At 38.5% G+C, this 17,790-nt stretch overlaps 1 protein-coding gene across 15 annotated transcripts in view; it reads left to right on the top strand.

The window, feature by feature from the left end:
- Positions 1 to 17,790, top strand: part of Ptprk (protein tyrosine phosphatase, receptor type K) — a 539,194-nt gene that overhangs the window by 482,862 nt on the left and 38,542 nt on the right. For 5 of the 15 annotated variants that reach the window (XM_026787348.1, XM_013352405.2, XM_026787350.1 and 2 more), the window contains exons 14-16: positions 13,756 to 13,894; positions 14,886 to 14,927; positions 16,854 to 16,883. In XM_026787348.1, coding sequence (XP_026643149.1) covers positions 13,756 to 13,894; positions 14,886 to 14,927; positions 16,854 to 16,883 — 211 coding nt within the window. The remainder of the gene's footprint in view (positions 1 to 13,755; positions 13,895 to 14,885; positions 14,928 to 16,853; positions 16,884 to 17,790) is intronic. The other 10 variants (XM_013352407.2, XM_013352408.2, XM_013352410.2 and 7 more) reach the window with 4 other exon arrangements.

Raw genomic sequence — 17,790 nt, 5'->3', positions numbered from 1 at the left:
AAAAAAATGTGGCTCTGATTTACTCATTCATTTGAGGCCAAATGACATTTTAGGATTAAAAATCAATCTCAAATTCTAAAGCATTTATTAATAATTTAAACCTTATACTAAATTATCTTGGAACAGCTGTGACTCAGATAAAATCATTTAAAAAAAAAAAAACAACAACCCAAAAACCCTGGTCCCTTCATCCCATATCAGGGCAGTCTCTAATTTAGTAAATAAACACCTTAGAAAATTGCAGCGCAACCTCTATTAATGTGATTTAAGCCCTGTTGTGTGTTCTCCTGAGATATGCCAGATTAATGAATTATCTAAGCCTTAGTGGAAAATGACCTGCTCAAAAGGAAAATAAAATTCATAACTAAAAGCAGCCAAAATAGCAAGAACTTTTAATCCTTGAGTTTACAAGAAAGAACAGTGGAAATAGGTCAAAAGGTAGGTCCTGCTTAGTATTTTAGATCCTATTTCAGCCTTATCATATGAAGATTGTTAAAGAGTTTGCTTGACTTCTGTTTGTTTTTCTAATATTCAAATTGAATCCTTTTTTGTTGTTGTTGTTGTTTTAATTTTCCTGCTTAGGCTTTGAATGGCATGTTTGGATGACTGGCCCAGATCTGGCATTCTGAGTTTGTGCCAACAAAAATGTCAAGTGCATTTGCCTTTTAATTACATGCAGTGCCTACATTTTAATATTCCAGAGTTTTCCCTGGGGAAGAGACTTTCCTGACCCTGCCGTTTGTGGGAGGGGGAAGAAAAAAATACCACTGACATTATCAGGGTTGTTTTTCCCTAATGTCTGCAGCTACCTACCCACGTTGGTCATTTACAAACATTTCACTTGAAGGTTATAGTCAGTTGTTGGTAGCCTTCTTTGCTATAAACACTTTGTGTGAATAGGATACAGGAGCCAGCGTTTTATTTGAACTCCTTTCTTTTACTTCGCAGTAATCTTCAGGCAACCCACTTTACTCTGAATAGACCATGGCTACTGAGATGTCTCAACAGCATAGTCGTGTGTCGAGGGCCAATCACTATTACTGACATTTTCCTTGCCCTCTTACTATCCTTAGTTTGAATGTAGCTCAATTCATTAGTCCTCAACCAGTACAACATTGTATTATTTGGCTTCCCCAAAGCATGAAAGCAGTATTGTTATTCTTTCATCTCTTCTATTACTTGAAATGAGATTTTTTTTATATATATTTTTGTCAAATAAGTGGCCCCAATACTCTGAACTCCCTTTAAGGCCAACTGCACAGATTCCACCAAGCCGTGGTGCTAGTGATCAATACATTGCATTCAAGCTTAGATGAGGCTCCACCATCTATCCCAGACCATCTTCTGAAAGGTCTTCCCTCTTGTCCACCTCTGACATGGTCACTGAGTGGCTCTCCAAATGTAGAATTTCTCAGTGCCAGTGCTGGGGAGAAAGGTAGCTTAGTAAGTCAAGTGCTCACTACACAGCCAGCAAGACCTGAATTTGGATGCCTAGCTCATAAGTGAAAAGGTGGGCCCAGCAATGAGGGCGTATCATTCTATCCCCAGCATCTTAAGTCACTGATCTACTGCTGCGAAGAGACGCCATGACCAAGGCACTCTTAAAAAGGAAAACATTTGATAGGGGCTTGCTTGTGTTTGAGAGGTTAGTCCAGTATCATCACAGTGGGGGGCATGGTAGCTTCCCTGGCACTACAGAAGTAGCCAAGAGATTTAAGTCCAGATTCAACAGCAGTAGGTAGAAAGAGGGACTAGACCTGGCATGGGCTTTTAAATTCTAAAAACCCACCCCTAGAGATGCACTTCCTCTAACAAGGCCAAGCCTCTTTCAACAAGGACACATTTTCTTTTTCTAATCCTTTTAAACAGTCCCACTCCCTGGTAAATAGTTATTCAAATGTATGACTCTGTGGGGACCATTCTTATTCAGTTCACCCTGTCCAGGGTGTAGAGACAATAGGATCCCTGGGGCTTGCTAGCCAAGCCCCCAAGCCAAAAGAGTGAGCTCAGAATTCAGTGTGAGACCATGTCTCACAAAAATGAGTTGTAGAGTGATTGAGTAAGACACCCCATGTCAGGGACACACACACATATACTCTTTCTGTACCAAGGGGTACTGGTTTCCTTGTGCACAACTTCTCTTACTCAGAATCACTCAAAGATAGCATCTATCTTATCCAGTAATAATTTTGCAAGGACTAGGAATATATTGGGCATGTAAGGAGGAGAGGGGATCCTTTAGTTGATGAAAATAAAGCAATGTCACAGATGCCTTATTTGTGGACTTAAGGTGCAAGGGGGATTGTGTTAGCCTTGCCTTAAGTTTACTTCTTCTGACCCTTTCTTACTCCCTCTCGGGCTCAGTTCTTCCATTTTAGTTTACTTTATCTCCTAAGAGGAGCTGATGCAACTAGCTCCCGGTTCATTATATTTCTATCTTCTCCTCATTCTTTCTATGAGTTAGGGATTCAGGTTGACATTAATAATATATTGCCCTCCTCCTTCCTCATTTTTTTGTATCTTTAAAGCAGTAAAAATGCTAGGTTGATCACACTTCTTCCCATGTAAAAGTGGCAAGTACAAGGTCAAGAAGCATAGCTTTTGTTTTTAAATATATTGTATAATTTAATATATTAATATATGATAATTTATATATTATACTACATATAATAGTATATTATATATAATTCATCTAATATTATAGATTATATATCAAGTAATAGTGGGTTTTTTTTTCTTAAAACATGTTAGAATTATAAACTAGTTTTTAACCTTATCATTAATGGATTTTTTTTTTCAAAAATCTAGAAATTTGTAGTATACTATAGGTGATATATACTCTTTTAGTTAATGCACCGCAACACCTTTCAGCTTGTTGGTTATCATGAAATCTTAAAGATTGAAATTATGATTGAATTTTATTAACCAGTTTTAGCTCTTAATCTGTTAGACATTTTCTGAAAAAAATACTGTCAGCAAAATCTTGTTTGTGGGTCATGGGACTGATGTTTTAAGGTAAGAGAGTAAGTGTTGGGTAAGAGAAAGAACTGAATTGAAATCCATGATCTGAGGCCAAGGGTTGTGGTTCCGTAAGGGAACACTTGCCAATCATGCAAAATGCCCTGGGTTTAAACCCCAGCACTGCAAAAACAAATATAATCCATGATCTCTGTTACTATTCTGGAAGCTCAACAGATTATGTGTGCTCAGGGCATCTCTGTAGAAGAGGCCCACTGTGGGGAGAAAACAATTATTTGCACATTGCTGAGCTCACAGCATCTACAAGGAAGAGGGAGGGAGATGGGAGAATGGAAAAGGATAGGAGGAGAGGAGGGAGGAGCAGAGGGGAGTGAAGCCAAATGATAATTTAGTGTTCATTGTAGGGCAAATCTTGAAGCTTTGATTGCTGGGCTACCAATGGGAGTTGCATAGCTGGCCTAGCAATGGGACTTGCATAAGCAAGAGATTTCCATACAAAGCTGACAGAGATGGCCTAAATCCATCAGTACCTTCTGGCTGCTGGTTCAAGGAGGTACAAATTCTGTTTAAGATGAAAGCATGATCAATTCAGGCCTGCAGGAGTCCCGCAGACTAACATAAAGCAATTAACTCACAATCAAAGGTCACCAAGCATTCTTAAAAGTACGTCACAGTGGGAGTTAGCAGAAACACCCCCTAAGTCCTCCCAGGACTGCAGGTATTGACTGTGGAGTCAAAATATAAAATTGCTGCATACAAAACACTTTTCCAGACAGCGTATGAATAAACATTTACAAGATGTTGTCATCGTTTACCAAACAAAGAATTGTATACCGTGATCCGAACAGAATTTATAGGCTAGAAAACCATGGTTGTCCAAGTTTAAAAGTAACTGAATTGAGATGTGTCCATCAGCCTTACACTGCTGTAGCAAATACCTAAGAAAACAACATAGAGGAAGACTTATTTGGGCTCAGAACTTCAGAGGTTCCAACCTATGGTCACTTAGCTCTGTTGCTTTGGGGTATGAGGTCATGAGGTCAGGGCATGAAGTGGCTCACCTCATTGTAGGTAATTGCAGAGAAAACCATGCAAAAGGAGTCCAGGGATGAGGCAGACCTTTCCAGGGCCTATTTCCATCAACCAGGCCCCACTTCCCAATAATGGTGTGAGAAGCCATTAGTTAGGTCAAATCCTTCAAGCTTCATCAAACCGTGGCCAACTAGCCTCCAAGTTTTCAACACATGAGCCTTCTTTAGGAGGGGGAAAGGGGAACGAATCCTAATGACACTCCTAGAAGGAAAGTAAAAGAGAGATGGCTTATCTCTAAAGAAGATGCCCAGAGTGAGATCTATGAGGAAAAGTGAACATGCTCAAGAAAAGAACCGTAATAAGAATATGTTACCTATACCACACACAGCATGTTCAGTTCAACCCATTCAAACCATGTCATGCCATCACAAGATGGACTTAAAAAGTAGAAAAATCTAAACAGTGACGCCTCCAATTTCCTGTTTTGATATGAACAGAAGCAGCTTCTGAGCCCTTTACATCCATCCCAGAATCTTGTGCAGAAACTATGTGCTTAAGAACATTGGCAGTGGAGGGGCTGAGATGCCTCCTCCGGTCCGTGCTGCTGGGGAAGCAGCCCCGTGTTAATCCAGGATTAGATATGGCATGCACAACTTTTACAGGTTTTAGGGGGAAAAATGAAAAAAAAATTAATAAATTCAGCCTTGGAAAAGTTACTAAATGCTAAGCACCACTCATAAAACATAGACTAATGTATTTTACTTCATTAATATTAAAACAATAATTCACTTTTATACCATGAATAAAATAAGATGAAAATCCATGGAGTTCAGGGCACTTTAGTCCGAAATGTGGCAGTATTCAACTACTTTAAGTTGCAGTGGAGTTTTGAATTGCAGAGGGTGCTGTTCTGTTTTGAGAAATGACAGAGCTGAACAGGTCTCTTTGGCCTTCTCCTTACCTTCCCTCAGAAGCAGTGTACAGGTCTCAGGAAGGATTTCCCTGACTTTGCCAGAAATAGCATGAGCCCTGAACTTGGTTGGGGTGCCTTGCCTTGTAATTAGAGCAAAGGAGCTCATGAACAAAGACCTTGCTAAGCCCTCCCTGCGCCCCCCCCCCCCCCCGCCATTTACCAACTCATCCTGTGCCCGCCTTTGTTGCTGTTGTTATTTTTTTCTGTCTGATGGTGCATACTTCACGGGACCCACTCTGAAAGCACTCAGTTGTCTATGGCTGTGGGTTGTCATTTCCTTATGAAGCCTCCCATATCATATAAAGCGTATTGCAGTGTTAGAAAGGAGGGTCCCTGGGTACGAACGCTTAGTGTGCCAGTGTGAGAAACATCCACATAAAATGCTGAAGATGGTCTGTGTGTGCGCGTGACCCCAGTACTGGGCATGGGCTACTGAGAAAAAATTGCTTGGGCTTCTGAGAAAGATTGCTTGGGCTTCCGGTGTAGCCAGTGTAGCCAAAAGACAGTCCTCTCCAGGGTCACTGCAATTCACTGTCACAAGGAATAAGGTGACAAGCAGAAAGGGATCAAGGTAAGCGCCCAGTTCTTCCTCTTCTGGTCTGTACACAAGCTTCAGAAGCATCTGCACGTGCTCACACACAGACAGGTACGCGCGCGCGTGCACACACACACACACACACACACACACACACACATTAAATGTTTATACTTGTATTGATCTTTAGTTATAAAGGTTTAATTGGTGAATTTAGAGGTTAAAATACAAAGATATGTTTTCCTCTTGGGCTGCTCAACAGAGGAAGGGATTCACAACACAAATAAAAGACAGCAAGTTAGCATCTACGTAAAACCAAAAAGGTAAAAACAAATTCTTAAAAATAGGTGAAGTCTGGGTGTGTTAGTGCATGGCTTTAGTCAAGCACTCCAGAGGCAGAGAGGTGTATCTCTGTTAGTTCAAGGCCAGCCTGATCTGTCTGGGGAATTCACAGTCAGCCAGGGGTATGTACTGGATCCTCTCTCTCACTGTGTGTGTGTGTGTGTGTGTGTGTGTGTGTGTGTGTGTGTGTATTATTAAGTCACAAAAATAGGTTCCAGGTGTTCACTTGGCATTTCATAGAAGAAACAGGTTTAAATATTCAAATATCTCTAGGCTGGTTTTGTCAAGTGAATATTAGAGAACATATTCCAACAGCATGTTTCAAACACATGAAAGATCTGATGGTGCCAAGCTATGACATCGTTTGCATGGAGATTACATACGATGCTGGGGGGCAGAACAATGAGTCACAAGTTACGTCATGCAAAGCCGAATGTTTGCAGTGTTTGTTTCCATCACAGTGACATGGATATAATCCCTGAGTCACAGACTACTAACCCTGGAAGTAAAGTGCAGTGTGACTAGATTATTTGATGATGGACAACTGGTTCTAGACAGTTACAGTATATGATAATATAACGTATTTGTCAGTGGCTGAGTATCAAAGGGTTGACTGCAGCCATGTTTGGGAAAGTTTGAAGTAGTTGGAGTGGCTATTTCATTAATTTCCCGTTTTAGAAAACTCACCTTGGTAGCAGAACACAGGCAAAATCTGAGAAAACTGATGTGGGAAGAAGTAGGGCCTATTTAAAAAAATTTATATTAAAAAAAACAAGATAATTGAGTTTTGAATGCAGCAGGAGGTGGAAGAGAGAAGTCAAGGCAGATTTTCAAGAAAACGTTGTGGCTAGACCCAACTGTGTTTAAGAAGTAAGACAGCACACCATGGTTCTATCTTGCCCACTTTCTGCATGTTGGGAAATGGAAAGCTTAATGAAAAATTCATATGTAGAATCAAATATTTGTTCTCAAAAGAAAATAAAGCAGAATAACGCTTTCTGCTTTTTTTATTTTTAAGTATACTCCTGAAATGTGACACTAATGTGTTCATGAAAAATATATCTATTATTTATTTCGAATTTTTGTAGCATTTATGTGCTATCATTGCTAAACAAAAACAAGTCTTTAAGATACCTTAAACCATGTGAAATTATCCTGAAATATTTGTAATAGGAAGGCGTACTTTTGTTTTATAATTTTAGCTCTTCATGATCTTCTTTTCTTCCATTCTCAACATTATACATTTTCAGGAAAGATTCTTTGTTAATCAAGAAAAATATTTCCCAACTCTTACAACAAAATGAATATATGAGATGTGACTGTTTCCTTGCTTCACCAATCAAAACCTCTGAATGACCTTTTCTAATAATCAGCAATCTAAGAGGGAACAAATTTCATCATAGGATCATGCGAGGTGATAAAGCAAGATGACATCAAAGGATCATTGAGTTAAATAATAAATACTTCAAGATGCCCCTAAGGCTTAGAAGTCTGCAGTAGCGGACTATTTAATTAATAACATGCACTTTACAAAACCCATCATTATCTATTTATATGACAGCCTGCTAATTTTTTCAAAACTATTTTTTTAGGTGATGTCAGTTGGCTGATTCGCAGGTTTTCATTCTTACATGATGGACTCAAAGGCTGACCTCTGGTCGTTGCCATCTGCTCACCGTTCTATTATACGTTTCCATTTATAAAATCACCTCACAGCATTAAGCAACTTGACATCCCTAAACGGCACATCATATAGTTATTCTTTTGGAAGGTACTAACTATCTGGTTGCTATGCCACTATCTTGGATCAGTGGTAAATTGTATCCTTAGGATAATGGCAGCAGATAAATGTACGTTAGGGTCTGTAGTGGTTTGAATGGTAAATATCCCTCATGCTTGTACTTGACGACCTGGTTTTGGTAGGTTCAGGAGATGTAGCCTTGCTGGAGGAATTCAGCCACTGGGAGTGGGCTTTGGGGGTTTCTAGAGCTAGTCATTTGTAGTTCACTGTCTCTGCTTCTTGTTATGGTTCAAGATGACATGAGCCCTCAGCTTCTGCTCCAGCCTCAGTATCTGCTGCCTCCAACCTCCACTTTGCCATTGTGATCTCTACCCTTTTGAGGGCTGTAAGCCCAAGTAGACATTTTCTGTAGGTTGTCTTGGTCATTGTGTTTTAACACAATGGTAGCAAAATAGCACAAGGCTCCTTGTGTCTCTCATAAATGTCTAGTTCCACGTATGCAACCTTTGCACTGTTTTGGTGCACCACAAGGCCACTTCTTCCTGTGTCATTCTTTATATAGTTGCTGGGGTTACTTTCCAGGTTTTACACTATTTCCCAAAGCCAGCAAATCAATTTCATTATAGCATTTTATATTTTTAGCTACTACGGCTCTAAAATCTATATAATATATGACAGGCAGGTGCCTAGTTCTCTTCTGCTAAGATCTTAGCTCTACAGACTAAACCCTGGATAACTTCTTCAAGCCTAAAGTTAACCGGTAGGATGTCTCTCCAAATAGTCCCACCTTGGGATGTACTTGAACTTGGTTTGGGACAGAAGATGGAAACGACCCTGTTAAGGAAAGACTAACTAGTGCCCGCCTGTGTCTGGCTTTATCTCAACTAGATGTATAGCAGTAAAATACAACAAATCCTTATGTTTTGAGGAAACTATCTGATTTTTATATGTCCATTCAGTTTGTTTTATGCATGTATATTGCCATTCTTTCTTTCACTCGGTTAATATTTTCTGTTGTGGCTCCTTCCCAAGCCCTGCTAGACAAAAAATTACAGCAAAGTATGCATGTTTCTTGCCTTAACCATCTTTATGTTATGAATGGGAAACCGTGAGAAGGCTGTAATTGGTGGCATGATTGGACCATGTAATATAATAATGTAATTATTATGGATAATGTAAGAAATGCAACCTGTGTTTTGCTGAAGAACAGGCAGGATGCAGAGGAAAAGTAAGCAGCTGCCATGTACATGGGAGATGTTGCTGGTCTGGGCTAATGTTGTAGCAGAGGGGCAGAAAAGCGGTAAGAAGTGGATACTTACAAAGGAATAGTACTTTATAACTCTTGCACAGGACAGAGGCTTTGTTTCCATGCCTACCCAGACATTCCTGTTTCCATTTTGTCTTTTCATAATTATTAATATCTTCACATTCAGAATCATCCAGGTGTGGATAATAAAGTACACGTTAATACAGAGATAAAGAGAAGGAGAAGAAAAAAAGGATGCTGACCAGGTTTTTAGCTTCAACAAGCCACTGGCAGAGCCGTGTACTACAAAAGGGCGGAAGTGAATGGGGGCTATAAGGAGAACATATAGGCTCACATCTAGACACAGTGAGTTGAAGGAGAATCATACATATGACAGAAGTCAATAATCAGACCATTGCAGGGTCAGGAGATCAAGGAGATGTTGGCCAGAAATGCATGGCTTTGAGAATGATCGGAATGGATGGTAATTGAAGTGATGGGACTGTGACATCACTAAGTCAGAAAGTGTGGACAACCACAAGAAGCCGAGGCCCTTGAGGAACTAAAAGTGACACCTACTTTGCATGGATGAACAAAACAGGAGGCATTTACAAAAACAAAAGTTCTGGATAAACAAAGCCATGAAAAGGTGACGTCATGACACTAGCAGGAACACTGCAGAGAACTTCCCATAAAAGAACAGTGTTGCAAATAGTGGTCTGAAAAGTCAGTGGCTTCTGGCACTCAGATACGGAGAAATGTGTCTTTGGAATTCCAGTCACTAGCCAGTCAGTGCTGCCGCTGCTGGTGCCTTGCTTGCAGTGAGGGTTGTAGCCTTTGTTTGGGGATTTTAAGGAATGGCTGATAGACATTTGAATGGTTTTCCCAAATTACAGCCAAAAAGGAGAAGCATCCATAATGCATCAGGAGGATGTTTAGAATTTGAGTGTGATGTCTCAACACGCTTTAAGATCCCCTAGAAGACTATGCTTTGAGATGTCGATTGTAATATCCATCATGAAGGAGGGGAAATGATTCTGTTTGATCATAGAAATTAGAATAGTTTTGACTACCATGGAAATTTATGTGACTTTACTTTTTTTGGTCTAGAATTGGAACAAAATTATTTTATTCGTTGGAGCAAGTTCCTTAACTATTTCCCTTTCCCCCCAAAAAAATGTATTTCATAAATGTGCTCAATAAAAATAAACTTCTGGCTTCCTCCTTTCCCCCTTGTGCAAAGAATTATACCACTCTAGGCTTCTGAAAATCTAGGGGTTCTTTGGGTGCTCTCTGACAAATAAAATATAAACCAATGTTTTGACTTTCTGAAAATGATGTTCTCCCTTGTCTTTGTGCATGCAAATATTTTATGAGGCCTGGAGATGCAACCACTGTAATAGGTGTCCTGTGTCTTTGAGTAAAATAGGAAATGAAAGTTCACTTAATAGCTATTGTATATTTCCATTAATGAATCTTCTAAAAACAGAAGATTTTGTTTATACTATTTGATTCTACTGAGCAAAAACTTATAGAAATAAATGTATACTTCCTCTGAAGTCTATAGAGGAAGCCAGCCATGTGGAACGAGTCAGGAGGATTGCATGTTACACTCTGCTGTATAATGAGATCGAGGCCAGCCTGAGTTTTGTAGGAAAGCGCTGTTTCTCAAAAAAAAGCATACAGATTAATAAAACTGCACATTTTCTTTTAAAAAGCACAATTGTTGGGAGTATTAGTAATAATAACAAGTGAATCCTCTAAGATAAGTTTCCAGTTCAGAGAAAAGAGCTATCACCTCACACATGCAAAGAGACTCTCATTCAAGTTTGGTAATTATATTGAGAATTGGTCAATAATCTGTACATGAAGTGTAATCATGACCCACAGAGCATACTTGTCCAGGTAACTATAAATAGGGTCCATCTCCAAGAAAGTCACAGATTATCACTTTAAATTGCACATGGATTTACACAATTCATGAATTATCCTAACACCCTCTGCACGGAATATACCTGCAAGTTTAACAATCTCTGTGTTCAAACATTAAATTTTAGATTTGACATTCAACTCCCAGGAATATATTTAGATCAATTTATCAGAAATACTCTTTTTAGTAAAACTTTCTTTAAAAATTTTTTTATTTTCTGAATTTGAAATTGCTTGCCTACCATTTTTTATGTGAGTTATTTAATGATACAGCATAGATAATATTTAATCTTCTTTGGGTGGGAAATTGTTTCTGAACCTATATTCACGATGCCCATTTTATCTGTCCGTTTGTGCATTGTTATGTTTGAAATGATTTAGCAGTTCTGAAGTTTCCTTTCGCATGACAATCGAATTAAAACATAAAAACGGATGGACCTTGGCTGGGAGATGATACAATTGGTAACATTCTGTAAAAGCAAGAGAACCTCAGTCTGATCCCCAAGTCATCATTATTCAAACTACTAAAGTGTACACATAATTCCTAATAATATTTGCAAAGCAGTTGTCACAGTATGAGAGAATCTCGAGTGTGCTCAGAATGGTGTCTATGTAAATGGTACTATGCCATGTTAATCAAGGACAGACAAAAAGTGCTGGGGTTGGGAAGATAACCCTGTTGGTAAAGCACAAGCTAAACAGGCATGAGGGGCTGAGTGAGGAGCTGAGTTCAAATCTCTAACACCCATGTGTTAAAAAGTTGTCACTCACCCGGAATCCTAGCACTGAAAAAGCTGTAATAGGTGGATCTCTGTCCTAATAGTCTAGCAAAAACTTCGGTTTCAAAAATTCTATTGCTTCAGGAAGACACCCATGTTCCCATGTAAACACATGAATGTGAACACGAGAGAGAGAGACAGAGAGAGAGAGAGAGAGACAGAGAGAGAGAGACAGAGAGAGAGAGAGAAAGCATGCATCAAACAAGAACTAAGAACTGATTGTCAAACACTTGCAGTTAATCCCTAAGTTATGCAGGTCAGAGTACCAACTGATTGTCATCCCTGCCCCCTTGAGAGTCAAGTGTAGCAAAGAACATGACCAGAGGAGACTTTAGTGAGTGAACTGTAGAAATTATCCCACAAATAAGTTTCTCTTAGGAGATTCCTAAATCACTTTGTTTTATTCCCGTGTGAAAGCATATCTCTGTAAACCAAATGTTTGATAATTGCAAGCCATAAACATTTTGCTTTTAGAGTTTTGCATGCAATTTAGGAAGACACTCCACCTGCTTTAGGTATTTATGATTGCATCGTGTGTGGATATGTGTATGCATTCATTAAGCCACACAAGAAAAGGAATGCCAGCAGAGTTAGGGCAGTTTTGAACGTGTTGTAGACAATGAGATAGTTGGCTGTGTAGTATGCACTGAGTGAACCCTACTCCTAATTACGGCTGCACCTTCAGCTGTAAGGATGGGAATGGCCATGTCCCTGCCCAGCAAGCGCATTACACTTCATAGAAAAAGCAAGCTGTGGACTTGTAGTCTCCTTTTGAGAATAACAGGTTCCGGTTTCTAAGCTATTGGGACATTGAACCCGTGCCGACTGAAGCCAAAATGGTTCAGTGGACTATTTTACAAACTAGCACCTTTTCAAAAGTGTATCTTCTGCTTAGATATAAAGTAAAACATTTATGAAAATATTAGTCAGAGATATGTTTGCTTCCTAATTTTTGTTTTTACGTTGAAAAATTATGCTAATCTCATGGCAGCAACTTGGCAGTGGGAAAAAAAATCTCGAGCAGACGTTGAGATCGTAGACTCTGGGTGTGGGAGAGAAAGAAACCAAGCGAAGGAACTGAAAATGAAAGAATTGAAACAGGAATAGATGGATAACCTTCCAAAGAGAATAGACATGTTGTCCTGGAGATAAACAGGCTCAGATTACAGGCCTTGTTGGTAACGAATTTATTCAGCTGGGGTCTCTGAACTCTAAGTCCAAGGCACTGTGATTGGAGATTAAAAGCGGGTTTCCAATATGCTTAATCCATAGCATTTGTCGTATATAATCTCAGCAGTGGGGGCCCCAAACCTGAAAACTGAGAAATGCTGTCTTAGAAGGTAGAAGATGTATTAGATTCTGTTTCTGCCCTTCAGCACTTCATAAGCTAGCCTTAATTCTCTAAGCCTCGGGGGTTTTGTATCTGTAAAGTGCAGATAATAATAGTTTCTTTGCCAGTTTCAAGGTAAATGAGGTAAAAGGAAAATGTCTTCCAAAGCTTTCCAGGCCTTATGTATTGATTAAAGTTTTCTATTTTAATTGTGTACCTTCATGAGGGCTGAGCACGATTTTTGAGAGAAAAAAAAAAAAGGAAGGGCATATAATCTTCTTAAAGTCATTTCCCATGTTTATTATCTAGTGAGAGGATGTGAAATATTCCTGGGTACATTCCTTACTTTTTCTTTCCTTGTGCTAAACTATTTATTTCAACTTTTCTAATGGATTATAAACAAATTCCTACTAGCCTGAAACTTTCAATGCTTCCTCTTCAGGCTCCTGAGCCTTGGAATTATGGGCAACGACATGAACCACCACAGCCAACCAAGAGCTTATTTTAGAAAATAAACTGATGAACGGTCATCTATATCCAATCTCTTCCCAGTGTACCAGTTCTGAAACTCTTGTCCTGAATTTTGAAGGCATTTGAAAAAGAGTAGCCCACCACCCCTTTTCAAATTAATTTCTTTGGTTTTCTTCTTATTTCTTATCTTAAAACGGAACAACAAAATAAAACTGGAGTGAAAGACTTTTCCCCTGTCATGACCCTAAGACTTTCGTGCTTTAGAGGAGCTAAATCTCTAGATTCATGTGTTCAGGTTATTGCTGTTCAAGCCTGTCCTTCTTTGACCATTTCTGCCTGGGGGCTGTCTTCTGTCCGTGGTGGAGGCTTCTAGTCACCTGTCTCTCTGATTTGTTTAGCAGCAGCAACAGAAGAACCAGAGGTGATCCCGGACCCTGCGAAGCAGACAGACAGAGTGGTGAAAATCGCAGGCATCAGTGCTGGGATCTTGGTGTTCATCCTCCTCCTCCTGGTTGTCATAGTAATTGTGAAAAAGAGGTAAGATCCAATAGTGTCCTGTACCACACACTCATGTGTTTGCCACTGATTTTCACATTTTTCCCTCAAGCTCTTTGACAAGTTCTAACAAGATTGCCTGCACCCCAGTCCCTTCTTACTTGGGATTTTTAAGTGAAATCTTATTTAGTTATTTGCAGTTTGTTCTGGGACAGAAGCATAGATTTTTGTTAACATGTATTTTATGTAAAACTTTAAGTTATTTTAATTTTCAGAAATACATGAGAAATTCATCATATCATATTTTAGGTGTTGTTATTATTAAGCATAATACAATTGATGGTTATACAGTTATGGTGCTTGGACCAAAGTCAGAATTACTTTTATTCTTAGTCTATATTTTCATAAATATGGGGTACATATGAGGCATGAAAAAAATAAAACTTTATTTAATGACATTGTATATTAAATATTCACTGACTAAAATTTTTAAAAGGAAGAGTAAATGCTTAAATTGAACCTTATCTTTTATACTATGTCAGTAAATGTCGCCACCTCCTGGAGTTCTATAAATCTATGACTTCCTGGAATTTAAATTTGTATTCTAGAGATGAAAGTATACTCTTGCTCAAATGCATTTCTGATATACAGCACAGTTTTTATGCTTGGAGCTATTTGACTATTATGTGAGTTGTCAGAATCTGTAAGTCATCTTCTTAGAAACTAGGATGACATCTCATTCCTTCCAAGCAAACATTTTGGATAATTCTACAATTTGGAAGGACTTTTGAAAAAAAAAATTACATGCAGAGTGCATTCCAGCAGCTTTGTATAGAAGTGGGTTTTGCTCTACTAATTGTACCGATTGTATAATAAATGATGTTGCTTATAGTACATGAATTCTCATAGTGTCCAATTACTATTGCTTTCTACTTGAAATAAAACATTAGCATTATAGCTAAAACTCATATGTTAATAACAATTCCATGAGCATCGATTTTAATATATTGCCTCTTTACACTTGTCCCCGGAGACATGTATGTTGGAGAAGACACATCTGCATTAGAAACATTAGGTATGCACTACAGCGTTCTGTGTTCAATTAGCTACATATGTGCTTCCTCCAAACAGTGCTTTTTCTCTGCTGTTGTCTACCTCTGTGATTGGAAAACACATCCTAGGCGAGACGAGAAGATTTAAGTCTTCGAGAAACACTAGTTTGCCAGTGCGCACCCATAAAAATCATGGAATAGAACCATCAGACCTTATATCTCTGTTCAAATTAAATCTGTACTTGGAGAGCGAAAAAGCCAAATAGCTTAGAGAACCCACTTAACACTGCTTCTTCATTAAAAGGATTGTCACATCCGATTGGATGCTCGAGAATGGCTTCTGACTGTGCCCTCCTCAGAATGGAATTCAATCTCCTTGCATTTGTTGTTTATCCGAAAACTTGTTTGTTTTTGAGTAGGCTCCCTTTGCTGGATTTGTACTAAGAATGACTAATGAAAACTAAGGTCCTTCAAGTTGCTAAGCTTGACGTCACTGAAGCAAGCATGGGGCTTGGGGGATATGCTCTACCAGTGCTCTAAAACTGCACATCTTTGCTGATTCTTCTTCTGGTTTACGTTGCCAATGATCGGATGACTAGGCCTCCACTCAAATCTTTCATGTTTAAGTTTTCATAACTGTTTTACTGGCTAGAAAGTCTTCTGAACTTTTGCCTGCCTCGTTAACACCTATGTGACTGGCGAAGACCATACTCTCACAGACAGATGAGATTGTGTTTGCTGCCTTCTGGTTATATCATTCCTAAATGACTTGAACTCATTGCTTACCTCAGCACATTCATAAGGGCTTCAAATCACGGGTCGTGTATATGTCACACACACATACATCCTGTGTTTTTTAAGCCAGGGTAGGTTATTATCATTGCCCCAAAGCATGTAGCAGTCCTGGATAAGACAGAGTTTAGCTTCAAATTTTGTGTTACTCTGTAGTTTCATTTGAGTATAGAAAGTTACAATAAAAACAGTGGAAATGGGAACCCTCTTACCATCTGCGTTTTCATGAGAAATTGTAACATTTCTTTAGACTATCCCTCAGTGTGAATAAGAGATGTAGGGTTATTTGCTTCGATGAAAGTAGTTCCATATGATTTGGGTTGCAAAAGAATAGCTTAGAATGCAACCAAATAAAACTTTATGACTGAGATTATATAGAAAGTAAGTTCTTAGGCTGTGAAAGGAATATTGCAAATTTCAGAACGCAATGTCATTCTTCTTTCAGTTTAATTGCTGTTGAATTATTTCCAATTATATGCCATTTTTCATTGATTGTGTATAATTTAAATGCACAGCATGAACACATTAAAACTTCCAAACATCAACTTGAAATCATGTTTCAATACAGTAAATGTGTGTGTATATCATGTTCACATGCATCTACTGTAGGAATACCTTCATGTATATGTAGCATATGGTACCTGTATTCACATAACATGTACATACTGTGTACCATTAAGATACACTATGTAAAAATGTAGTACTTTGCATATATTAACATCATATCTTTATGTTTTGTATTTAAAATAAACTACTCCATTGAGTATACCCATCCTATACATAGCTGATCCATCAGTCATGACATTTTGATGGCAATGGATGATATTATGCTTTAATTGCATGTTGAAAAACACACAATCCATTTAATTTTTCAGTTCTTTGGCAATGTAGGAAATGTCAGCATGTTACTTTTTTTTCCTAATCCTGTATTAAAAATTTTATTTTTTGCTGCATATCTGTCTGTTTAACTGCATGGCATAAGAATGCTAACAACGCATGGGCAAATTAAAATGGCAAAGCAAAAAAAAAACCCACAAATTTCATTTTGTTTCGTTTTCTTTTTAACGCACATTTTTCTGCTCTATTGGATGTGACGGAGTCACGCTTCTCATTCACCATTGCTTCTCTTTTCCCACTGTCTGTGATCTGCTTGCCAGGAGGAGCTACTATTCTTACTCCTACTACCTGTAAGTAGAAAATGGGTCATTACAACTTTACCTGTGTCCAATTGCAATATCCCTTTCAAAAAACCCACAGAAACAGTGTGTGCTTGGTGGTGTTTCAAAATCTGTATCTTTCTGGACTCTAAAACTAGACTGTGACCTATTTTGATTCTCTTTTTTAAAAGGGATATTGTGTTTCTGTATGTTCAGCTACTTTTAATTTTTAATTACAGTTTTTCATAAGAAGCTTTAGTCTGTAGCTAAGAGCATCATTTATTTACTTATGTCAAGTCTGAGCTCTCTTAGCAATATGATACTTTATGCATCTCGTGACAAATGTGGTTTTAGCTTCCTAATCCCAAGCTATATCATAATGTATTATGCTTGACAGTATGAGCCCAGTGAGATATTTGTGCAGCATTCAGACTGCCCTTGAAAGATGCAAACCAGATCAGGCCTGCATTTGATAGCATCGCTTTCCACCTCACCTGCTATTCAAAAAGATTATAACAAGATATCCTTGCTCGCCATTAAAACCTTTATAATGGTCTTACAAATAAATTGATAAAATCATAATGTAGTGAAGGCAGAAACATAAGTATATCTTTTCTAGAGTAGGAAAAATGAGTTTGTTTATTACAATTTAAATAGAGACTTTATAAAACTAAGCCAAGACAAAGCCTGTCAACCTACTGAGGAACGAAGATATCACATTTTGACAGTCTTTTGCAATCTCCAACTCACCCAAGACTAAGGTACGGTAAGTCTTCTTTATATCAGCAGGGAGAATATTGGTCAGTCAACTTCCTGAGCCATTTTCAGTTTGTGTCTTTAGAATCCAAGATAATTGTTAGCCATTCAGTTCAAAGGATATGGTACTGTCCAAGACTCAAGGATTCAGACTGTTTGAGGCACACAGCCTGCAGTGTCT

Source organism: Microtus ochrogaster, linkage group LG9, assembly GCF_000317375.1.
Source record: "Microtus ochrogaster isolate Prairie Vole_2 linkage group LG9, MicOch1.0, whole genome shotgun sequence".
Lineage (NCBI taxonomy): Eukaryota > Metazoa > Chordata > Mammalia > Rodentia > Cricetidae > Microtus > Microtus ochrogaster.
The sequence above is the reverse complement of the archived record's forward strand: the minus strand, read 5'-3'. Positions and strand labels throughout refer to the sequence as shown.